The 26,052-nt window shown below is 38.0% G+C and overlaps 1 protein-coding gene across 4 annotated transcripts; it reads right to left on the reverse strand.

Annotated features, from left to right (window-relative positions):
* Positions 1–1,322: 1,322 nt before the first annotated feature.
* LOC105218328 (plexin-B) lies at positions 1,323–24,878 on the reverse strand. Of its 4 annotated transcripts, none has more exons than XM_011193849.3 (12): positions 24,742–24,878; positions 21,827–23,041; positions 21,011–21,771; positions 20,648–20,950; positions 12,749–13,552; positions 10,605–12,692; positions 6,425–6,558; positions 5,587–6,284; positions 4,949–5,526; positions 4,685–4,867; positions 1,776–2,019; positions 1,323–1,677 (listed from the first exon to the last, which is right to left on the reverse strand). In XM_011193849.3, the coding sequence occupies exons 2-11, from the start codon at positions 22,620–22,622 to the stop codon at positions 1,912–1,914; spliced, it is 6,453 nt and encodes a 2,150-aa protein (XP_011192151.1). In that variant the 5' UTR covers positions 22,623–23,041; positions 24,742–24,878; the 3' UTR covers positions 1,323–1,677; positions 1,776–1,911. The 4 variants fall into 4 exon arrangements, with proteins under 4 accessions (XP_011192151.1, XP_054091409.1, XP_054091408.1 ...); XM_054235434.1 differs by having other exon boundaries at positions 24,639–24,765; XM_054235433.1 differs by having other exon boundaries at positions 24,668–24,764.
* Positions 24,879–26,052: the final 1,174 nt, after the last annotated feature.

Here is a 26,052-nt window from a genome sequence, read left to right on the forward strand (position 1 = left end):
TTTCAGCAGGTTTTAGAATCTGAATTCAAAGTTGATTACATGAAATGTTTCGAATGAAAATCTTTTCCGTAACTTTACCGAATTCTCTGCGGAATGAACGTTGATCTATTTGAAATCTAATGCCCAGAGCTCAGGCAGTAGTCTGCTTTACAGGCTTCAAAAAATCGATTTTTTTGTTTTGTTTTAAATCTCTTCCAAAACTATCCAAGAATATGTCTTTAAAATTCCAGAGGCCAATTCGACATATTTTCAAATCTAGAGCAGTTTTAGTGGCCGAGAGTCGAGCAGGTGCGAATGCGAATCCGAAAACTTTAAAGCACGTTTTCTCGAGCTTTCATTTTCACAAGTGTTAGAAAACTGAAGTGATCTAGCTTCAGTATTAAATTATCTTCTATTTGAAGTTGGACAGAAGTATTATTTAAACTACTTGTTTTGCAACTTAGTCAATTTTTTTTTTTTCATAAAAAAGTTAATTTTTTTTTTTCAAAATTCGAAAAAAATTGGAATTTTATAACTTCTTCGTTATTTTTTTAGTTCATAAAGAAAATAAACTTATAAAAATGAAGAAAAAAAATATTGGTTCGACTGTTTCAGATGCATCGCACGACCACCATCACCGGCACCAATTTACAAGTGCAGACTCCAGGCGCTCCAGAAAAATACTTACAACTTTGAAAAAATTTCAATATTTTTTAATAATAAATATTGTTTTTTAAGCCTAAAATATAGTACACTATCGTCTTAAAATTCCGTTTACCGCAATCATTTCCTTCCCTTAAAAAAAACGTTTTTTTTCGGGAGCAGACCACTGCCTTAAGAGATGCCACAACGATCCTGATTTGCAATTTTTTAAAAATTTTGCCAACTGAAAATGTCTCCCAACCTTTCACACTTGCAAGTTGTGAGAGTATAAAATGCGCATTTCCTTCGGTTTATATGATAATCGGTGCTGCGAAACTCGTATCGTACGTATTTACATGCGCACAGTCTCTTCAGCATTTTTCTTTTTTTTGGAAACATTTTCGAGTTTATTTGATATTGATATAATACAAAAAATTTAGAAAAAAAACCTGCAAATGTATGTATAGTTAATATGCCTGTTATATATGTAGGAATGATCCTTTGTTTCTTAGCGGTATTAAAATGACTTGCACCTAAAATAAATGTTGATAGAATTCGCGCTATCAAATGTAAGTGAGAGCCACAACGTAGCATATTACTGTACATTTACCTTTTTAATAATATTTTATTTTTACGATTTAAATTAATAGTAATACCTTGAGACTTGTTTATAACTGCATATTAAATAATTAAACTCTCAATAAAAATGCATACACTTATATTTTTACAATCCGTTACTTGCTTCAGTTATAGTGTTTTATCATTTATCATCTATTATTTGTTAAAAAAATCTTGCGTGTATATTTATATGTATGTAGTGTCAGTCTAATAATAATGTATGTTTGCTTCGGTCTGGCATGGTGGGCATCCGCGTTGATTCGCTGACATAACCGACTGTTCATTTGCCGCAAACGATAACAATTAAAACTATGAGTCAACAGTAGCCATATGCAATGTTGTAGCAAATTTATCGCTATGAAATTTGTGGTAGAGCTGCTTAGTAGGGTGTGAAATATTGTACATGAATAATGCATCTGCAATTTAGCAGCTGTTCACCTAGAAGAGCATTAAATCAATTAATTAGTAGTTATTTTACACTTAGTTATTCAAAAATTAAATTGATTGATTCAATGTATATGGACTCACATACTCACCGTTTCTAAAGATACTGAAACACCCACTAAAGTTTTCTAAATACATATTGTCCCTTATTTTGTAGTGCGACATATTTAAGAAATTAGTTGCTATAAATAGTATTTTATTTTCAAGAGAAGGATTTTCATGCAGATGTCAGCAGGCAGATGTTTCCTCTCCGCCTAACGTAAATGCCACATTCTCTAAATTATGTGATAAATGCATTTTCTTGCAATTCAGATCAGTATCCAGCGCATGAATTATCTATAGGAAAGATTGCATAAATAGAAATAAAAATGTAAATAAATAGTAAAAAATGTTTTTCAAATATACAAAAATAACAGAAAATATTTAAATTTAATTTTCTCAAGTAATCAGTAATCCTCGCTTAAGTGCACGCCTCAAAATGCAAGCCACTTGAGCCACTTAAGGGATTAGGGGGGTTTGAAAATTTTAGAATTTTGTTTGTCTTCTTTAATCGTCAAATATGTTTAAAATATTATACAAAAACAACAAATCGATACGAGTAAAATTCTAAGAGATACATATATCCTTTGAGAGTTCTGCCCAACAGGTAACGTCAGTTTGAACGTAAAACTTTGAACGCATTTATCACAAAATTAAATTTTTCAAATCAGTGGACACGATTCTTCGTTAAACATGCAATGGTAAAACTGTTGAAGAATTGTAAACTGATAATATGGGATGAGACAATTCTCTAGACGCACTTGACAGAGCAATCAAAGATCTATGGAATAATAATCGGGGCTTTGGTGGCATAATGATACTGTTAGCAGTCGATTTTTGGCAAATACTTGCTCTTATTTCGAAATCAACAGCAGCGGATGAATTGAAAGCATGTCTCAAATCATCGTATTTGTGACGGTGCGTGAAAACCGAACGATTTACTATGAATATGCGAGTGTTCATGCATGCACCGCAGAAGAACTGATAAGGATTGAAAATTGGCAAATTCCGGTTGACACTTCCAATGGTTTGATATCAATTCCACCTGCCCTTTGTCAATTCACTTCAACGAATGATGAATAATCTTCTCTGTACATTTACGCATCGACACAGAAAACAAGAAATGTTGTTTATCAAGCTGCGTTACATAAAGGGTGATTTTTTAAGAGCTTGATAACTTTAAAAAAAAAAAAAACGCATAAAATTTGCAAAATCTCATCGGTTCTTTATTTGAAACGTTAGATTGGTTCATGACATTTACTTTTTGAAGATAATTTCATTTAAATGTTGACCGCGGCTGCGTCTTAGGTGGTCCATTCGGAAAGTCCAATTTTGGGCAACTTTTTCGAGCATTTCGGCCGGAATAGCCCGAATTTCTTCGGAAATGTTGTCTTCCAAAGCTGGAATAGTTGCTGGCTTATTTCTGTAGACTTTAGACTTGACGTAGCCCCACAAAAAATAGTCTAAAGGCGTTAAATCGCATGATCTTGGTGGCCAACTTACGGGTCCATTTCTTGAGATGAATTGTTCTCCGAAGTTTTCCCTCAAAATGGCCATAGAATCGCGAGCTGTGTGGCATGTAGCGCCATCTTGTTGAAACCACATGTCAACCAAGTTCAGTTCTTCCATTTTTGGCAACAAAAAGTTTGTTAGCATCGAACGATAGCGATCGCCATTCACCGTAACGTTGCGTCCAACAGCATCTTTGAAAAAATACGGTCCAATGATTCCACCAGCGTACAAACCACACCAAACAGTGCATTTTTCGGGATGCATGGGCAGTTCTTGAACGGCTTCTGGTTGCTCTTCACCCCAAATGCGGCAATTTTGCTTATTTACGTAGCCATTCAACCAGAAATGAGCCTCATCGCTGAACAAAATTTGTCGATAAACACATTTCGAACCGAACACTGATTTTGGTAATAAAATTCAATGATTTGCAAGCGTTGCTCGTTAGTAAGTCTATTCATGATGAAATGTCAAAGCATACTGAGCATCTTTCTCTTTGACACCATGTCTGAAATCCCACGTGATCTGTCAAATACTAATGCATGAAAATCCTAACCTCAAAAAAATCACCCGTTACATACAATTTTGAAATATCGCAAATAAATGCTTTTCAACAAAATATAAATTCAACTTTCTTTTCTTTTCAAAACAAATAATTTCACGCAGAGCAACGCCTGTGGGGTCAGCTAGTAACTATATATAACAAACTTAAAAATATCGTATCAGAAAACATTGCATTGACTTGCAACAGAAAATTGTGAAAACGATAAATTTCTCTTGCCAAAACATTTTCTTGACATACTGTAAGTAATACATCAATATGACATTAATAGTACACTCAATGTATTTATTAAATGATTAATTAATTAAAAAAAAAGTTAGCACTTTTTTCTGCAAACAATTTTGAAATCTGCTTTAAAAAATCAACTTCCTCTCTTTCAATATTGCTGCACTCTTTAAATCTTTTGACAGGCGCATTCATTGCTTCTACAATTGAAGGTGGATCGAGTTTAATCGTAGAAGATTTCTGGCGAGTGACGGACTTCGCTATGTTCATTTAATACACATTCAACCATTTCATTGTCAGTAAGCGCGCCAAAACAATTGATATTATTAGACATATTCCTGAAATTTTTCTATTTCAAGCGGAATATTTACTGTATAAGTTACAAGCAAAACGCGAAATTTAAAATTGACAGTTAGAGATGAACGATTATTTTTGATTTCATCGATGTTACCACACAATTAAATATTTTTATGAGTTTTTAAAAAATATTAAAGTTAAAAATTGTAAATATTATTGTATTTGTGGCTTAAATGTTACAGGCGCTTAAGCGAAGGCACTTAAAGAAGGGAGTTTATATTAAAATCTAGAAAATAAACAACGATGCCGCAATATATAGACACTTAAGCAGGGATCACTGTACTTAGTTATAAGAGTTGTCTCACTTACTTCATCCCAATATTTTGTAACATATATATAGAGCTCTTTTAATGCTGCTATCGTATCGAACTCGTCGCTTTGCTGCACCGATAACTGCTGCATAGCTGTATTGATTTCTTGATCACTTATTTGTGGCAAACGCGCGATATCTCGATAAAATTGTCTAACCATTTTACGATACTGTGGAATATCCTAAAAATACATAATAACAAATTGTTTTATATATATATATATGTAAAGTCGCACCGCATACAACACATGCTGAGTACAAACCTTTGCAAATAATAACTTATTCGAAGGCGAATCTTTCCCTAGCCGATGCTCAGTTGTTGAGCATGCATCCATAAAAGTTTGTGCTATTACACTTAGGCAAGAGTCCATCGTCACTGTCTTATTTACATCGAAAATAAAGTCTGGATTCTTTATAAAATTCACCCAAAACCGCAATGGTAAACTATTCGATTTCCATGCTTGCAGAATTTCTGTGTCAACAACTTGGTGTCGACGTGCAGCTTCGTCAAGCAGATCGAATAACCATTTTACAGCTGGCGGTAATTCTTCATTCACTGTTAGTATCGTGGCAAAGAAATCATCAACAAATTTTTGTATAGTTCCTTTAGCTGCCAATAATCTTGTTAAATACACTTCAGGTATAGTCTTGTTTATGCGATCGTTAACGACACTACACGAAGCAGAGGTTACGTTACCACCAGAAATCGCGGTATTCTTGATATTCATATAATGATCATTCCCCACTGGTTTCACCAAATGGTACACACGCGGTGGCTGTAGACCACTTTCGATGTCATTATTGATGATAATTTGCGATTGTGAATTATTAATGTAATAAACTGCAAAGAAATTTGTTAGTTATATATGTACTGCTCTATAATAAATGTTTTTTTGTTTACAATTATGAAACGACTGCTGCTGTTTGTTGTAATGCGTATTATAACCATCGCCTTGCCGTGCTATCAGCGACATTACAGCAGATTCCTTCACGCCGTAATGGGCAAGCGTGTTCAAGCGTTTCCAGCCATGTACTGTCTTCGTGGTTAAATCTTCATCTTGCAATGTTAGATGACCGCCACGTCCATGACGCCACTCTAAGTCGACTTCGTACACTGATGGACGGCAAGAAAATGGCGTATTTTTAAACAGCGCATCCAATATCTTCGATTTCACTTGCGAAATCGTATCCCAGTCGAGCACTTTGCACTGCACTTTCTCATCCAGATCATCCTGTACAATGTGTAGCACTACAACCGAATGTGGAATTTGTTCGTGCAGCAAACGTTCTTCGGATAAAGAATACCGCGCCTCATGTGTTATAGCGTCGACAAGACCTTTCTCTATTTGATGCTTAATGGCTTTAAACAATAGGAATAAACTGGAACCAGCATATTCTTTTAAGTAGTCGTACATACAAATGGCCATGTAATTGGTAAGCATTTTTTCGACAACACTTTCAGTGCGTCGCAACATTAACTGCGGATACTTGCCCAACACGGATTTCTCTATTAAACGTAATAATAGACACTTTAAAATCTCCGTGGCATATTCCATTTTATTCATCAAGACAATCATTAAGAGCGAAGCAACATTAACTCTACACAGCACAAAAACAAAATAATTAATACGTAATTGTGTAAAATTATACTTTATTATATTATATTACGTATAAAATATTGTATTATATATAATATATATATGTATTTTATTATAATTTTTAAATAATTGATTACTCACTTGTCGCGTATGTTAAACGTTTTCTGCGATTCCAGCGTTTCAATAAACGTTAATACAAAATACTTGTTGCTTATCAGTTGTTCGAATTGCAACATGGCTGTATCGTAGGGTGTGTGAGGAATATTCATGCGCAGCTAAACAATTAATAGAAAAATAAAAATAAATTAATGGAAATTTTACAACAACAACTATTTAAATAAATTTTCGAAAATTTTATTTTTATTTTAAGTGGTGTAGAGGTCCTTAAAATCCTTACAATAATAAATTTAGAAGTTTTCTCAGGAAAAATGTTTGAAAAACCTCATTCTTAAGGCTCCGAACTAGAACCCATTAATTGCGCTAAAATATCTGATATATTAACCAATATAAACAGTATAAACAATATAAAGCTCACCCGTTTTCGCTTTCAATTTTATAGCTTTATTTATTCCTTAGTAATAGCACTTTACAGCTTTTCAGTTAACGCCAATTTGTGTCATGGTTATCGATTGCACAGACAGACAAAGATACAGAGGGACAGACATATGTATGAATGGACAGATATCCGGACTTTAAATAGTCTCATAATCCCGATCACTTTTGTATATACATATAACTTTATATCTAACTATTTTAGTTTTAGGTTACCTAAACAACCCTTAGGTGAACAGAACTATTCAATTCTACGCGCGAACAAAAATACATTTAATCCACACAAGAAAAATTGTATTATTTTTTTTAACGGGAGGGCTTTAAGAAATACACATTTGAATCTCATGAAAATATTACAAAAGAAAGCAATTGTAGAACTTAAACTCAACCAATGGGGCAAAATATAAAATAATGGGTACAGACCGATTTAAACACTATATTGGATATGTAGGGGCTAGTGGAAGGTAATTATATATACTCGAAACCATGACCCGAAAAAGATGTATATATGGGTCAAATATACGGCACGAAGTCCACTATCACAACGCAAATTTTATATGAGAGCCGGCGTTCGTGGACACATTCCTCCAACAGACTATAGTATATCCAAGAATATGCGTATTGAGATATCTCACAATAATATCCCGGTTAATAATATACTATTTGAATATAATGAAATTAGTTTTATGAGAGTTAAGGGAAGTAATTGCCCAATTTTACTAATATCTTGTGCCCAAGGCACAACGTAAAAAAGAAAAGATTGCAACTAATTTGCATTATGATATCTGAGAGGTTTACAGATATTTTCGATGAAAAATATATCTAGTATCAGAAACTAAAAATAGTTTTTTACAAATCTTTTAAATTCACCTGAATATTATTATATTTCTCGTTAGAGCATAATGTTTGTATGAAACAGAATTTCATTAAATTGTTGATAACGGTTATGTTCTGTTTCTGTTTTCTGAACTTCAGCTTTTAGTTGAGCACGTGTCGACGTATACTAGAACGAGTGTAAGCGTAGCCCAAAAATACACTACGTGTGACTAACTGCTATTACCTTGGTATGGTATAGAGCTGAAGAGGGAAGCGAGACGCATCTGCAGACAAAAAAGAAAGAGGCCGAAATGCGTGAGAATGAAGAGCTTGACAAGCTGGCCGACAGGGTTAATGTTCGAAAATTTTACGAAAAGATCCGGCGACTAACTGAATGGACACTACTGTAGGACCCCCAGAGGTGATCTAGTTGTTGATGACCAGAGTATACTGTGTTTGTGGAGGGAACACTTCTCCAGCCTGCTGAATGACAGTGAAAGTACAACGCCAGGAGATGGCGAACTCGATTCCCCAATCGACGACGATGGAACAGATGTTCCATTTCCCGACCGTGAAGAAATTATAATAGCAATTAAACGCTTGAAGAACAAGGCGGCCGGGGCCGATGCATTGCCGGCCGAACTATTCAAATATGGCGGCGAAAAGCTGATAAGGTGCATGCATCAGCTTCTTTGCGGAATATGGTCGGAAGAAAGCATGCCCGACGATTAGAATCTCAGTGTACTCTGCCCAATTCACAAAAAGGGAGACCCGAAAATCTGCGCCAACTACCGTGGCTTTAAAGCTGCTTTCGACAACACGAAAAGGAGCTGCCTTTATTCCGCGATGTCTGAATTTGGTATCCCCGCAAAACTAATACGGCTGTGTAAGCTGACGTTGAGCAACACCAATATCTCCGTCAGGATCGGGAAGGACCTCTCCGAGCCGCTCGATACCAAACGAGGTTTCAGACATGGAGACTCGCTATCATGTGACTTTTTTTACCAGATGCTGGAAAAAATAGTTCCGAGCCGCAGAGCTAAACAGAGAAGGTAGAATTTTTTATAAGAGTGTACAGCTACTGGCGCACGCCGATTATGTCGATATCATTGGAAACAACACCCGCGCCGTTAGTTCTGATTTTTCCAGACTGGATAGGGAAGCGAAGCGAAGGGGTCTGGTGGTGAACGAGGACAAGACGAAATATCTCCTGTCGTCAAACAAACAGTCAGCGCATTCGCGTATTGGCTCCGACGTCACTGTTGACAGTCATAACTTTGAAGTTGTAGATAATTTCGTCTACCTAGGAAACAGCATTAACAGCAATAACAATGTCAGCCTGGAAATCCAACGCAGAATCACTCTTGCCACCAGGTGCTACTTTGGACTGAGTAGGCAATTGAAAAGTAAAGTACTCTCTCGACGAACAAAAACCAAACTCTACAAGTCTCTCATCATTCCCGTCCTACTTTACGGTGCAGAAGCGTGGACGATGTCAACATCCGATGAGACGGCACTAGGAGTTTTCGAGAGAAAGGTTTTGCGGAAGATTTATGGTCCCTTAAACATTCGCAACGGCGAATACCGCAGACAATGGAACGATGAGTGTTATTCGACGACATAGACATAGTCCAGCGAATAAAAAGACATCGGCTACGCTGGCTAGGTCATGTTGTTCGAATGGACGAAAGTGCCCCAGCTCTGAAAGTTTATGCAGTACCCATTGGTGGAAGCCGAGGAAGAGGGAGGCCTCCACTCCGATGGAAGGACCAGGTGGAGAAGGACCTGTCTTCACTTGGTATTACCAATTGGCGCCAAACTGCCAAAAGGAGAGATGCGTGGCGCGCAGTTGTGGACTCGGCTATAACCGCGTAAGCGTTGTCTACGAAAGTCAAGAAGAAGAATTATAGAAAATTGGCAAAATAAGACAACTGCTCAGTATCAAGAAGCTGACAATATGCACACTTAATATTTTTGATATTGCGTATGTTTCTAATAGCGTATGTTTCGTCGTTCTTTAAGGGGTTGCAATCTATTTAAAAATTTGAAATAATCGATTTTTATTATTTCAATTTCGTAATGTAGGGGTTCCCGAAGTTCTTCAAAAACTGTTATTTTACATGCAGTACTCTACAAAGTTACCAGAATAGCGGTACAAATCCTAAGAATAATAAATTTAGGAGTTTCCGCAGAAAAATTTTGTGAAAATTCTAATTGTTTAAGGCTTCTAACAAATAATTTGATGATCTCGAAAACTTATGCAGTGATTTTGTTCAAATTTTGCACAGATCTTTGAAATAACATTAACTAGTTAATGATAGAATGATTTTTTTATTTCATTACAATTATTTTTTTCGTGCCAATATATGGCAAAAAAATTAGGAAAAAGTGAGTTTTTTGGTGAAAATTCTGTGAAAAATACAAATTTCAAGATTTTCTTTGTTTCCATTGTTCAATAATGAGATTTATTCATATAATAACGAAATAATATGGTTGCACCAATAATGAGTTATGTTCCCCGCTTTTATTTTTTAAGACCTCAAAGAAGTTGAGCCACCAACGGCTGAGTTTTCTGAATTTTTAAATAAAAATTTCACAAAATTGCTTAAATGAAATACAGTCGAACTTCCATACCTTGAAGCACTCCATAACTCGAACTATCGAATAGAAGTCAAATTTCATACAAATTACCTGCCATTACTCGGAAGTCTCTCTAACTCGTAGTCTTTATGAGGATTACATTGATTCGCGTTAGGCGGGTTCAACTGTATATAATTGTATATATATTTTAAAAAAATGTAAGACTACGCTTGTTTTCAACCGGTTAGATGGGACCTCTTAAAAACAATTGCATATATCAGATATATATATTTACACTATATATCATTTTAGTCTAATAAGAAAATGCAATAAAAATCCCTTTAACTTTAATATGAAAGCAGTATCGATTTACCTTCGGTGCTACCAAAATGGGGTGGTCGGAAACGCCCGGAAAGAACACTTTCATTATGTAATTGACATGGTCGAGCGTGGGTATGCCGCTACTCTCTAAATCAGCCGTCAAATCAGTCATATCTGTTTGCAATTCGGCAAACGCTTGTTTACACTCGGAACGCACATTACTCTCCAATGTGATCATTTGAATTTGTATACGCTTGTATTCACGTTCGGCTTGCGTTGATTTTCTTCTATAGATAATTAGTACAACAAACAAGGCTATCAGCGCGGTGATAACTGCAACAATGATAGCCACCAGTGCATTGGAGAATGCGTACGGCTTATGCAAATCATACTTTAGGTGGCCAATAACGAAACGTAAATTCCGGCCGACTTTCACAACAACCAAAGGCAAAGAGTTGGGCTGCTCCAGCCCAGTTTCGTCAGTTGAGACTGGCTGCTTTTCTGGTGGTATACAAACTAATTGGTTTAACGCTAAGCTTGTAATGTTACACTGCATAGTGCCGATTGTGACATTCACATCATACTCATCGGCTGCAATGTTCAATTGTTCGCCTTCTATGACTAAGGTATCCCCTTTGTACAACTTAATGCCGCCTGGAAACGGCGTGTATTTAGGGTCCGAAACGTAAACAATAGTGCTGCGTATGCTCTGAAAGTATTTGCTTAAATCGCGTACCCACTGCACATTGTCCATGATGAAGCCCACTTGTAGGTTTAACTGTGTCTCACGCATTTTCGCAAACGATGTAACATCCGTATTGACGCCTGTGCCAGCAAAGTAACCACTTGCCGTGTTGCTTGTCGTTGTGTACATGTACGAGTTATCCTGTGTACTACGCTTGTTTATTGTATCAAATTTATAGATGGGTAGTGTTGAAATGTATGGGCTGGTGTCGGCTGTTGGGATTTGTTCTAAAGAAGCTTTATATTCCAAAAATTTCAAATTAACCGATGGCGATGGGCACTCCATCTGATTCGAGTTTATGACTGTGCAAGCCGTTTTATTCACACGTTTATTATCGATCGTCACTTCCAACTCAGGCTTCTGTATGGAGTCCAAGTGTAAACCGTGTACTGTCAACACCCTGCCGCCACTAATGAAGCTACGTAGCGGTTTAATTTGCATTATACGCGGATCTTGTGTATAATTAAAGATGGAGCATACACGTGACGTCGGTGTGAGATAATGATGATTATAATCTAAATCAGGCGTTACAATATGACGTTGACTGTACGTGCTTTCTTGCTGATTTATTTGTGGCAATACCGGATTGTTGCATGTAAATGTGCGGTTGGCACCATCAATAACTAAATGCAAAGTGCGTATGGGTTCCGGTTGTGTCGACTCGGAAGTGATGCAAGTTAAGCGCGAAGAGGATGCTTGCGTAATATTTATATGACATTCGTATTCATCAAGAAAGGCCTGTATGCGTGAGCCAATATTCAGATATTTACCCATTAGGGAAATTTGTGTACCACCAGACCTTGGCCCCAGTGTCGGCTGCAAACCACTAAGTTGTATATTCTTGTAGTGAAATTGCACACTGGACTCTGTGTAGCCAGCTTCATTCGCAACTTTTATTGGCGCGGAGAGTTCCTGCGAAACCGCGCCTGTACGACACTCAATTTTCACTGAAATCTCGTAATTAACCAATTCACATGGCACTTTGCCAATCGATATTTTTCCGCGTACATCTTCTTCGCGTATGCCAAGATTGCTGCCTTCAATGGTGATTATGGTGCCGCCTTCAATTGGTCCTGATAAAGGTTTGATCATATCAATACGCGGACGTGGACAATCGTGCGCATGCACCAGCGAATATGGCGAGTCGTATATATGTGGTGAGTGCTCCAATATATCAGTTGAACATGTTTCGTTGTAAACACATGAGTTGCCACACCACGCACACTGATATTTCGGGTCTCTTGTCACGCATAAACTACAATCGGCATGCTCGCGATGTGAACCCAATATGTCACATTTGTAGAGAATAATCGTGGCCGTATCGACGTAATGTTGGCGATTCCATGTGATATCCACTTTTGCTTCATATTCATGCGTATTGGTTTCGTAGAAATACTAAAATACAATAAATTAGTAAAGAATGAAAAATTCAAAATTTTTTTATTATTTACCAGTGTCTTCTCGCATACGACAACATTATTGGATTCAATGCGCGCTGGTAAAAGCATTTGTGATGTTTCGATTTGCACTGTGCACAGAAATCCGGAGTGCGCACTTTTTGGCTTCGGCAAATTTTCAATTTCTAGCCTTATTTCCTTTGGCACTTGTACAGGTAGTAATATTAATTGACGTGAGGCTTTCAGATGCGGGCAGTGCTCTTCATTACTAATCACGTTCTCCATATTTCTGCACTGCTCCATTCGATGTATGCACCGATTATCGTAAATGCACCAGTTACAACCCCAAATACTACGTACGCAGTTCTGACAGATGTTATGTCGCGAACAATCGAAAAATGCAAATGAACGCGACACAAAGTCTTTATTTGTTTCCGAACTGCGCACAGCAAGTGGCACCAGCACATGATCCATATTTGCTGGAATTTTCGGTCGCTCCTCCAATGGTGGCGTCATACAAGCTAAACCGTTTTCGATAACATCCGCGTCGATTGGTGTTGAATTGCCAAAAACGCAACGATATTTAGCATTGAATGGTTCTGGCAACGTACGTATAATCAATTGCAATTCTGTCAACTCAGTAATGGGTATTTTGTCAGGCACAACAGATTCGAAATCGATGCATTGTTGGCCACTGCCCAAGGAGAGCCAACGAGCGGCAGAAGTGTCCTTTTGACATGCTGAACGTACGGTACAACGCTTCTCCAATGAACACCAGCCACAGAATGGGTCACGTGATTCCAAGCAAACAGAACAATTTGTATAAACCGAGCAGTGTTCAACTCGCAATTTGGTTATCTAGCAAGTAGTTAGAAATTATTTGATATTATTTGTGGTTATACGTTTGAAAGCAAGTTGGTAAGATTAGAACAAAAATAATAAAATAAAAACAAAAAATAAAATAAAATATTTCACAGTCAAGCCGTCTTTCTTGGTCTGCGGTTGCTTTACATCTGTTGAAGTTGAGAGACAATATTTATTCAAATTTTTAAGAAAAGTGCAAACGCCGTTCTATTCTTTAGATATTTGCAGGTAAAATTAAGCAAAACAAAGAAATGTGGATCCAAACATGTTACGTAGCCGAAATCAGCCTGCCCAAAATAATAGGTACACCAGAGGAAATGAATTACTTGAAAATATCTGAGAGATTTACCTATATTTTCGGTGAAAAATTACCCTTAGGCACTGAGTTCTTCATGTTCTATATCAGGGGCCTTGAAAAGTCATGGTCCGATTTTGACAATTATTCCACAACTGATGTCACAGCTCAAATACAACATTTGTGTAAAGCTTTATTCCGCTATCTTCATTTGTTCCTAATGTATATATGTATTATAAAGTGAACGAATCAGTATTCAAAATTTAGTTTTATGGGAAGTAGGCGTAGTTGTGAACCGATTTCGTCCATATTAAACCCGTGTCTTGAGGGTGCCAAGAAACTGTTGTATACCGAATTTCATTGAAATCGGTCGAGTAGTTCTTGAGATATGGTTTTTGACCCATAAGTGGGCGACGCCACGCCCATTTTCCATTTTGTAAAAAAATCTGTGTGCAGCTTCCATCTGCCATTTCTTATGTAAAATTTAGTGTTTCTGACGTTTTTCGTTAGTGAGTTAACCCACTTTTAGCAATTTTCAACCTAACCTTTGTATGGTAGGTGGGCGTGGTTATTATCCGCCCACGACAGTCGGTTCTACGTAACCGGAACGGACCCGGATTTTTATCCGGCCAAGGACTGTCAAATCGGCAGCATTCCTCAAAATTATTTGGGGAATGTTTTATGCCGCTACAACAACAACAACATTATCCGATTTCTTTCATTTTGAACTGTATAAGGAAACGGCTAAAAGAAACGAATGCAGAAAGTTTGGTTTATATAGCTTTCGCATTTTGTGGGCGTGGCAGTGGACTGATGCAAAAAATCATCTTCGGAAGCAACCTCCTCAGGTTGCCAAGGAATATGTCTTCCAAGTTTCATAAAGATATCTTAATTTTTACTCAAGTTATCGCTTGCACGGACAGACGGACAGACATCCGGAGTTCAACTCCAATCGTCATCCTGATCATTTATATATATATTACCCTATATCTAACTCGTTTTGTTTCATGACTTTCAAACAACCGTTATGTGAACAAAACTATAATACTCTGTGCAACATGTTGCGAGAGTATAAAAAAGTTATTTAAACGTGAAGTTTTTTTGTGCTGAGGAAATGTGCTTGAATAAGTATATCAATCAACAGTATCCCAAGCACAAGAGCATGTTTGCAAAGCACTTTTATTAACCAGATTGAACAATTGGACCAGGTCAACCGCTAGATTTGAATTTAATATATCAACTTTGCACTATATTGACGAAAACATGCCATTTGAGCCGGGGTTTAACATATACACTTATGCTACATCGTTAGCGCGACTACGTAAGGTCTACGTTGCCGGAATGGACTGGGCCAAAAACAGCGTGCTTAACAAATATTTGGAGAATAATTTCTGCTACAACTACAACATGCGTAAAAAGCATACGAAACAAGTAAGGGAGGGATAAGTTCGGGTGTAACCGAACATTTTATACTCTCGCAATTTATTTATTTAACTTTATTTATATTATATAATACACAATTTGACCCATATATTCGTCATACATATTGTGTAAACTCCATTGAAAGTTGGAAACCATAATATTAGGTTAGAAGCACCGAGGTCCTCGTGTTCGATATATGGGGCCTTAAAAACCTATGGTCCGATTTCGGCGATTTTTAGAATGGCGCTGCCACACTATAAACACATTATTTACAAAGTTCTACACCGATATCTTCACTAGTGCTTACTTTATATATTGTAATGTAAACGATTCAGATCGTCTTCAAAGTTCTGGTATATAGGAAGTAGGCGTGGTTGTGAAGCAATTTGGCCTATTTTCAAAACATATCATTGGGATGTAAGGAAATTATTCATTGAAATCGGTCGAGTAGTTCCTGAGTAATGGTCTTTGACGCATAAGTTGGCGACGCCACGCCCATTTTCCATTTTGTAAAAAAATCTGTGTGCAGCTTCCATCTGCCATTTCTTATGTGAAATTTAGTGTTTCTGACGTTTTTCGTTAGTGAGTTAACCCACTTTTAGCAATTTTCCACCTAACCTTTGTATGGGAGGTGGTCGTGGTTATTACCCGATTCATTTTTGGACTGTATGAAGAAGTAGCTAAAAAAACGACTGCAGAAAGTTTGGTTTATATAGCTCTATTGGTTTCCGATATGGGAGGATGGGATCATGTGTAGAAATTAACGCAAGTGAGGAAAGTTTTTGATTGTCATTCACTTGGGAGTGACCAGAAACGATTCTTCTCCACATGGTTCAAGCAGCTCACGACTTCCGGTTTTAGACCAAGTATCCTCTGGGTAGCCAACAGACATCCGTTTGAAGGCGAGCTAAAGTGAGAAGGCGAAGCCCGCTTATGCGGTTGTGCGTAGGGCTTGGGACCCACCACATAAAAACAAAGTACCAATGGAAAATCGACGAAAGCCTCGGATGAGACACCCCCCTTTTGATGACGACCTCTGCAAACGTTTTAAGGATAATGATTTAAGGGCATGCACTTGGAATGTCCGGACCCTTAATTGGGAAAGTGCCTCTGCCCAGCTGGTTGATGTCCTCATACGACTAAAGGCTGACATCACCGCCATCCAAGAAGTGCGATGAACGGGACAAGGACGGAAGAAGGTGGGTCCTTGTGACATCTACTACAGCGGCCATATAAAGGAGCGCAAATTTGGTGTTGGATTTGTGGTGGGAGAGATACTACGTCGCAGAGTCCTGGCACTCACTCCTGTGGATGAACGTCTAGCCACAATCCGCATCAAAGCGAGGTTCTTCAACATATCGCTGATATGCGCCCACGCCCCAACGGAAGAGAAGGACGATGTGACCAAAGATGCTTTCTGTGAGCGCCTAGAACGCACCTATGAGCGCTGCCCCCGCCACGATGTTAAAGTCGTGCTTGGCGATTTTAACGCCAGGGTGGGTAAAGAAGGTGTCTTTGGCACAACAGTCGGAAAATTCAGCCTCCATGACGAAACATCGCCAAACGGCCTGAGGCTGATCGACTTCGCTGGGGCCCGAAATATGGTCGCCTTTAGTACCAGATTCCCGCATAAGAAAATACATCAAGCTACTTGGCTGTCTCCTGATCGAAACACGCGGAACCAAATCGATCACGTTGTGATAGACGGAAGACATGTCTCCTGTGTTTTAGACGTGCGTACGCTCCGAGGACCAAATATAGACTCGGATCATTATCTGGTCGCAGCGAATATACGCACATGCCTCTGTGCAGCAAAGAATGCCCTTCAACAAACACAAGGAAGGTTCGACGTCGAAAAACTGCAATCGCAACAGACAGCCACGAAATACTCTACTCGACTTGCACTCCTGCTCTCTGAGAGCACTCATCAGTATCTCGGTATAAGGGAACTGTGGAACGGCATCTCAAACTCACTGCGTACCGCTGCAGCCGAAACAATTGGTTTTCGGCAACGACAAAAAACAAGCTGGTACGATGAGGAGTGCTGCGGAGAGAAAACAGACTGTCTACCTCGCAACGTTGCAAACGACCACAACACGTGCGGGATGGGATAGATACCGAGAGCTGAAGAGGGAAGCGAGACGCATCTGCAGACAAAGAAAAGAAAGAGGCCGAAATGCTGGAGTACGAACAGCTTGAGAAGCTGGCAGACAGAGGGAATGCTCAAAAATTTTATGAAAAAATGAAGCGACTTAACGAAGGTTTCAAGACCGGAGCATCCTCATGTAGAGACCAAGGTGGTAATCTGGTAACCGATGTCCAGAGCATACTGGGATTATGGAGGGAAGACTTCTCCGACCTGCTGAATGGCAGTGAGAGTACAACACCAGGAGATGGCGAACCCGATCCCCCAATCGATGACGATGGAACAGATGTTCCAATACCGGATAGATTACCGGCAGAACTATTCAAATACGGCGGCGAAGAAGTGATAAGGTTCCTGCATCAGCTTCTTTGCAGAATATGGTCGGAAGAAAGCATGCCTGACGAGTGGAATCTCAGTGTACTCTGCCCAATACACAAAAAGGGAGACCCCACAATTTGCGTCAATTACCGTGGGATCAGCCTCCTAAATATCGCATACACGGTTCTATCGAGCGGAGTGAAAGACTAAAGCCCACCGTCAACAAACTGATTGGACCTTATCAGTGTGGCTTTAGACCTGAAAAACCGACAACTGACCAGATATTCACCATGCGCCAAATTTTGGAGAAGACCCGTGAAAAGAGGATCGACACACACCATCTCTTTGTCGACTTTAAAGCTGCTTTCGACAGCACGAAAAGGAGCTGCCTTTACGCCGCGATGTCTGAATTTGGTATCCCCGCAAAACTAATACGGCTGTGTAAATTGACGTTGAGCAACACCAAAAGCTCCGTCATGATTGGGAAGGACCTCTCCGAGCCGTTCGATACCAAACGAGGTTTCAGACAAGGTGACTCACTATCGTGCGACTTCTTTAACCTGATGCTGGAAAAAATTATTAGAGCTGCAGAGCTGAAGAGAGAAGGTACAATCTTCTACAAGAGTGTACAGCTCCTGGCGTACGCCGATAATATTGATATCATCGGAAGCAACAACCGCGCCGTTTGTTCTGCTTTTTCCCACATGGATAAAGAGGCGAAGCGAATGGGTCTGGAGGTGAATGAGGACAAGACGAAATATCTCCTGTCATCAAGCAAAGAGTCGGCGCATTCGCGTCTTGGCTCCCACGTCACTGTTGACAGTCATAACTTCGAGGTCGTTGATAATTTCGTACACCTGGGAACCAGCATCAACAACACGAACAATGTCAGCCTCGAAATCCGGCGCAGAATCACTCTTGCCAACAGGTGCTACTTTGGACTGAGTAGGCAATTGAACAGTAAAGTCCTCTCTCGACGAACAAAAATCAAGCTCTACAAGTCGCTTATCATTCCCGTCCTGCTTTACGGTGCAGAAGCTTGGACGATGTCAACATCAGATGAGACACTAGGAGTTTTCGAGAGGAAAATTTTGCGCAAGATTTATGGTCCTCAGAATATTGGCAACGGCGAATACCGCAGACGATGGAACGATGAGCTGTACGAGTTATACGACGACATTGACATAGTTCAGCGAATTAAAAGACAGCGGCTACGCTGGCTAGGTCATGTTGTCCGAATGGACGAAAACCCTCCAGCTCTGAAAGTGTGCGATGCAGTACCCGCCGGAGGAAGCCGAGGAAGGGGAAGGCCTCCACTCCGTTGGAGGGACCAGGTGGAGAGCGACCTGGTTACACTTGGAATCTCCAACTGGCGCTGAACTGCGAAGGAAAGAGAGGAGTGGCGCGCTCTCATCGATGCGGCTATAACCGGCTAAACGGTTGAACGCCAATCACATACATACATATCCGTTGTACGGACGGACGAACGGACGGACAGACAGACATTCGGATTTTCACTTGTCTCGTCACCCTGATCATATATATAACCCTATATCTAACTCGTTTAGTTTTATGACTTACAAACAACCGTTATGTAAACAAAACTATAATGCTCTCTTAGCAACTTTTGTCGCGAGAGTATAAAAAAATATGAAATCGGTTAAAAACTCTTTCGGCAATCCAAGTCAGCGCAATGACTTTTTCGGGAAAACTTGTTTTTGCGTAAGATTTATGGTCCTCTGAACATTGGCAACGACGAATACCGCAGACGATGGAACGATGAGCTGTACGAGTTATACGACGACATTGACATAGTTCAGCAAATAAAAAGACAGCGGTTACGCTGGCTAGGTCATGTTGTCCGAATGGACGAAAACACTCCAGCCCTGAAAGTGTTCGATGCAGTACCCGCCGGAGGAAGCCGAGGAAGGGGAAGGCCTCCACTCCGTTGGAGGGACCAGGTGGAGAGCGACTTGGTTACACTTGGGATCTCCAACTGGCGCCGAACTGCGAAGGAGAGAGAGAGGTGGCGCACTATCGTCGATTCGGCTATAACCGGCTAAACGGTTGCAACGCCAATCACATACATATAGTATATGGAAGCTGTCGCAATTCCTGGACCGATTTCAACTATTTCAACCACCAAGCTAAACTAGATAAATAGTTATAAATTACTTTAATTTTGCTAACATATTTCACATATTAACCGATATATGGGGTATAAAGCCCAACGTATGTTTATACAACCTCTGCTTGTTCGATATCTGGTGCCTGGAAAAGTTATAGTCCGATTTCGACAATTTTTCAATAAGTTATGCCACACCTCAAATTTGTATTTGTGTAAAGTTTAATTCCGATCGGAAGATCTTCATTTATTCTGGAGGGGAACGAATAAGTTGGAATTCAATATTGTATTATATGGAAACTAAGTGTTGTTGTCTACCGATTTCGCTTATTTTCCGGCGGTAATATCAGAATGTCACGAAAATTACATGTACCAAATATTATTAAAATCAGTCGAGATATGGTTTTTGAATCTAAAGTGGGCGACGCCACGCCCATTTAAAAACTTTTTAAATCTGTGCACCTCATTTCACCTGTAAAAATGAGTGTTTCTTTCGTTTCTTCTTTTTCGTTATTAATTTAATGCACTTTTAGTAGTTTTCAAACTAATCTTTGTATTTTTCACATATTTTCATGGTGTATCATGTGGCACTAAAGGGTGAGTTTGGTTTATAGAGCTTCTCTTTTCGTTTCCAGGAATTTATAAGAATTTTTACTAAATAACATTTTGTATATAACGGGGATCCCAATGGAACACAGGTAGCAATGCAGTTGGGCAATAGTAATAGTAATGTACTTTCTTTGTTATTTTACCAAGAAAATAATGTTACTTGTTACAACTTACCTTACGCTTTGAAAGTACATACAGGAAGTCTTTATCCGCGGACATCATAGTGTCCTGTAAGATTTTATTACCAGGGTCGACGGCTATCTCCTCGTATTCGCCAGCATTGTGACCAGATATTAATACTTTTTTGATTGTACCGGTTTCAGTACCCAAAAATGCCAATGAATGCGGACCAGTAGTTGTGGTGGTAACTGATGTAATACTGACGTTATCAAAATGCAGTAATGCTTGCACCGTTATGGGTGATGAACCACTGATTTTCAAACCCACGGTGCAAAAGTCTTGTATATTCCCTATAGTCTGAAAAAAAATTTAAATATAAAACACATTACGTTAAATATTTTTGAGTTGAATACTTACTCCTGCAACTGGACAGTGGCCATCATCGATCGTGCCAGAGATATAGCCTAAATTACGATCTTTTATTGTGCCATTGAAACACATGTGTATATTCTCGTTGAATACTTCCTCAATATCTTTGAGGCTGTATAAGCACATGGCCGAATTGGCTTCAGCTTGGTCCGTAATCTCATTGGAGGGGGAGAAAATCGCAACTAAAACAGCATCGCCACGCTTTATACCCAACGTTTGTGCCAATTTTTGTCCAGCTTGTGTTATCTTTGCATCGCGTAGGATATTATAGTCGATATTGTTCTTCGTGGCAAGACATTGTATGGTTACCTCCGTGTAAGTATCATAATTCGGGTCTGTAACACATATGCGTGCCAATCGAGTCACAAAACCAGCCTCATCAGCTAAATGCGATTTTTTCTGCACGATAGCAAAATATGCATATTCTGAAGAATTAAATCCATACACGTAATTAACAAGAAAATGATCTCGATATTTCACATCGATATTAATAATAGATTGCTGTATTGAAAACTCAACGTAGTTTAAATCGTCTAAGCGACGTGACGAAATCGCCGGCACGTCATGCCGATAATCGCCAACATTTGTGAATGTTGTACCAACATAGAGTATATCCTCATCTTTCCAAGAATACTTTGCTGGCCCGACAAACGCATACGTGGACGCAAACTCATCATTTGCGGCCAAAGGTGTTTCAATGAATTTCGGCGAATGCGGGAAATTTGTCAGATTGTACATTTCACAAGCGCCTACAGAAACAAAATAACAGTTACATAGCCACTTTATAGAATAAAAAATATTTACCTTGTCGCACACTACCGCAAACAATAAGTATGCCGACACCTTGCACATAATTAACAATTAGTATTTTATTATGATTATTAACTAATGCGGTTTCCACATCATCCGGACAGCCACTGGCATGACATTGCGGCGAATCATATTTTGGGCCGGTTAATGCCTGCGACAAAACTCGCAAATTTTCATTTAATTGCAGTATCTTATTGGTGGCACCGGCGTAAAAAACTTTCCGCTTAAAATCGTACGTTAAATGTGTGAAATAATTCTTGTCCTGTGCACCACTTATGGTTGGCATGGAGTGATTTGGCGCATTTAAGTTGTTTATCATTGTTGAAGTGGTAACACCATTGTAACTGCCATTGCCGTTACCAAGTGCACCTTCAGGCAAACTAAATTGTGCTATTATATCACTAGACCCAAATTGCAAACGCAACTGTGACGTAGCATTGGCGTTGTTTGTACCCGATGAAGCGCTATTCAACTTGCTATTACCATGTTCGATTCGAAAGCCTTCTTTTAGTGCGGCGTCAACCGTGTTGCAATAGAAAAACAAACACATAGCGCAATATGTATAAAATTTAAATATGCGTAAAAAACGTTGCCTTCTCCGACGCCGCCAAAGTCTGTACTGTGCACAATCATTTGCGTACATGCTACTTTGATCTGGTGAATTGGCAATGAGATTCGGTACATCGTTGCTCGTGCGATGTAAGCAGTGAGACATAGTTGTTACTGTTCCTAGGACGGTATTAATCAGTTTCCCATTTCGTTGACGACGCGCATGGATCGAATTGTGCATTTGAAGTAATGGGACTGTGTATATGCTGATGTAAGTTGGTGAAAGGATAATTAAATTGCTTCACCAATGCCGCATATATAATTCATATATTATAAAACACTTTATTTCTAATTATCTTAATTTGGCAGTAAGAGAATATACTGATTTTTCTGAATATATTACGAATTCCGAGGCATCATGATTTTCGTAGTTGTATCCACTATTCTCTGAATGTGCTATTTCGTATATGTTTATAGCATATTTTTTATTCAAGAACGCATATTTTGAAATATCGAAACTAATTTGAAATTGCTTTAGATTTTTCCTCCACCTAAGCCTTCGTTTGCGATTTAAATATTGCAGCAGTCCTAACTCTTTTGTGCTTTTAATTTTAACTTACTTCCAAGAAAGCTTAATTTGCCATTTAAACGAGTGATATACTGAAAGTTATTGAACAAAATTTAATTACATTTTGATTTAATTTTATTACACATATTTTTATATTTTTTGCTTTATATATTTACGTCATACGAGATGATAAAAAAATGTGAATCATTTTAATAATAATTTATTTATTCTGAATTAGTTTAAAAATAAATACACGAATAACGAAAATACAACGCTGAGCAAGTTTTCAGAAAAATTAAAGGAAGGGCATCAATCGAATGGACGCGAAAATCTACCACGTTTTGACTTGTATATCTAGCCGGTCAAACGATTACTTCGACAGTAATGGTAAATGAAAAAATATTTCAATAAGTCTAATCACAGAAAACCGGCCAATAGAAAGGTACACAACACTCTTAAACGCACGTTATGGAGCTTAGCATAACTGTATAGTTAACTCTTCATTCTAAATTACTATACGTTCAAAACTGATCATTATTATTCATAAGTTTTATCCATCACTTATCCAACGTTACAACTAACAAATAGACATACTCATAGTCCTGTTTTTACAGTATGAAAATACATAGGTAATCATTCTATCTTATTATTGTACAGCATGAAATATATGACTTGAGAAACACAAATATTATGAGTTAGAATCATGATTTTTAGAACATTACAGATCACGTTTTTGTTGTTGTTGTAACAACATAAAATCTTCACCAGAGGAATGCTTTTGATATGACAGTCATTATCCGAATGAGAATCCAGATCCATTCCGGTTACATAGAACCGATTATTGTGGATTCATGATAAAAAAATAGTTAAATTTTGATTTTCACTACAGATCACGATTAAGTTGCTGTTGTAACAACGTAAAACCATCACCAAATTTTTCAAAGGATGTTTCCGACATGACAATCGCTATACGAACATAGAACCGATTTTTGTGGATTCGGAGATTATAAAAATTAAAATCTTTATTTTACTGCAGATCACTTTTGTTGTTGTATCAGCATAATATAGCCACCAAATATTTCAGAGCAAAGCAAAGCAGCAGATATGACAGCCATTATCCGAAAACAAATTCAGGACCATTCCAGTTACATAGAACCAATTGTTGTGGATTCAAGAGTTAAAATCTTGATTAAAAATCACGCAGGTTCACATTTTTGTTGTTCTTGTATCAACATAAATCTTCGCCAAATATTTCGGACGAATACAGACGATATCACATGAATAAGGATCCAGGTCCATGTTCGTTATATTCTATTTTAAAAATACTACAAACACTAAATTATTAAAAATATTTCATAAAACAAGGATTAAGCCAGTAAAAGCCGTAACACACATCATTTACACAGCTATATCAGGAATTACACCAATATTGTTGCTTTAGTAACATATATATATATATATATATATGATATTCCTAGAAGTGGAATCCACTTTAGATCAGCTTATCTACGTTTACAGATAATGTTATTCACATATATATTTAAGAAAACAATATTTTAATTATAAAAAACATGAATGTGTAAAGAATAAAATTCCATACATTTTTTCTACTCTATATATGCCAATATATGATAATGTATGGCTACAAAAAAACAAATCTATTCACACTATAATAGAATAAAAAATTACACATTTTCATAGACGAAACGAAAACGCACAAGTTTTATTTTATGTTATTTGTATATCAAATACACTTTATATGCATTTATAACAATTATAATACAATACACACCACAACCGCAGGCACAAACTATACAATAGCACATGAAGTTGGTTGCGATATTTCATCGTTAGCATAAATTTATTGTATTTACTTTTATTCGGCAATATATTGTCGTAGGTGGAAGATATTTATAAATTTTGATTGCCCAGCTCTCTGCTCACTTGACGAAAAGTTTCCATGTGAAAGCAGGAACAAAGTTTTCCAGCTGAATTCGAACAAGAGAGTATGCAGATACCTCATTTAAAAATTTAATCGCCGCTTGCGTGAGTGCTAACAAATTTTATTGTACACATTTAGCCCATTCACAACGGTAAACATGGCTCAAAGCACATATTATTGACAACACAAATACATATTTTTAATCTTTCTAATATGACATAAATTATAATAGATTAAAAAAACGTAAGGCATGCACTAAACTCGAAACTATATGTTAAAAGAGTTAAATGCATAGATTTAAGTATTTCTCCACCAAAGATATTGGTGAAACACTATCACACATGATTAAGGATCAACTCACACCGGATTAGTTTACACGTCTTGTCTTCTTATGTGACGACCCACACCGAAAAAGACGAGACAAAACACATGTTCGCTTAGTTTGGGTTTGAGCAAAATACGTTTTTGTGTCTATTGTTTAAAGACGTTTTTGACTAGTCCGGTGTGGGTTGAGCATAAAAGAACATCTTAGCACAGGTTTTGCCTATGAGTGTTGCCAAATTTTTCGATACTACTGGATACTTACTGGATAGTGTGTTCTGTTGACTCCTCTACAACGCTTATAGGCTTGACAGATGGCAGCGCTAATCATCATTAGCGCGCTTAATTTGTTTTAACTTGCGCATTTGATCCATATTAATAGAATTAGAAATGTACACAATTATTGTGCATTAAGCCGAATTTCCCAAATTTAAGTTGGCAATCTTGACTGGCGTAGACACCGCAATGCTGCCCAAAATTAGCAAACTTTTGCTCTTGTGAGTAACAGATATTAAGAAAAAAACCTAAACAAATTATCTATATTTCTATTTTGAAAAGTAAAATCAGTGCAAACATATTTGCAAGTAGAAGACCGCTCCGGATTCGCACGGCCTTAAACAAACATTTCAAAAGCTATAAGTTTTTACACACTTAGCCATATTTATATATGTACTTCCACGTTTCTTGCGTGAGTTCATTTAAAAATAGTAAAATGAAGAACATTCGAACATGAACTTATATTTTTTTGTTGTGAGCTAAAACTTGATTACGACCTCTAGTCTTTAATGCCCGTTGTCTTTCTCTATGATTATGAAGGCGTTGGAAAAGCTCAGAGTTCGA

The sequence above is a fragment of the Zeugodacus cucurbitae genome, chromosome X (assembly GCF_028554725.1).
Source record: "Zeugodacus cucurbitae isolate PBARC_wt_2022May chromosome X, idZeuCucr1.2, whole genome shotgun sequence".
In the NCBI taxonomy this organism is placed as follows: domain Eukaryota; kingdom Metazoa; phylum Arthropoda; class Insecta; order Diptera; family Tephritidae; genus Zeugodacus; species Zeugodacus cucurbitae.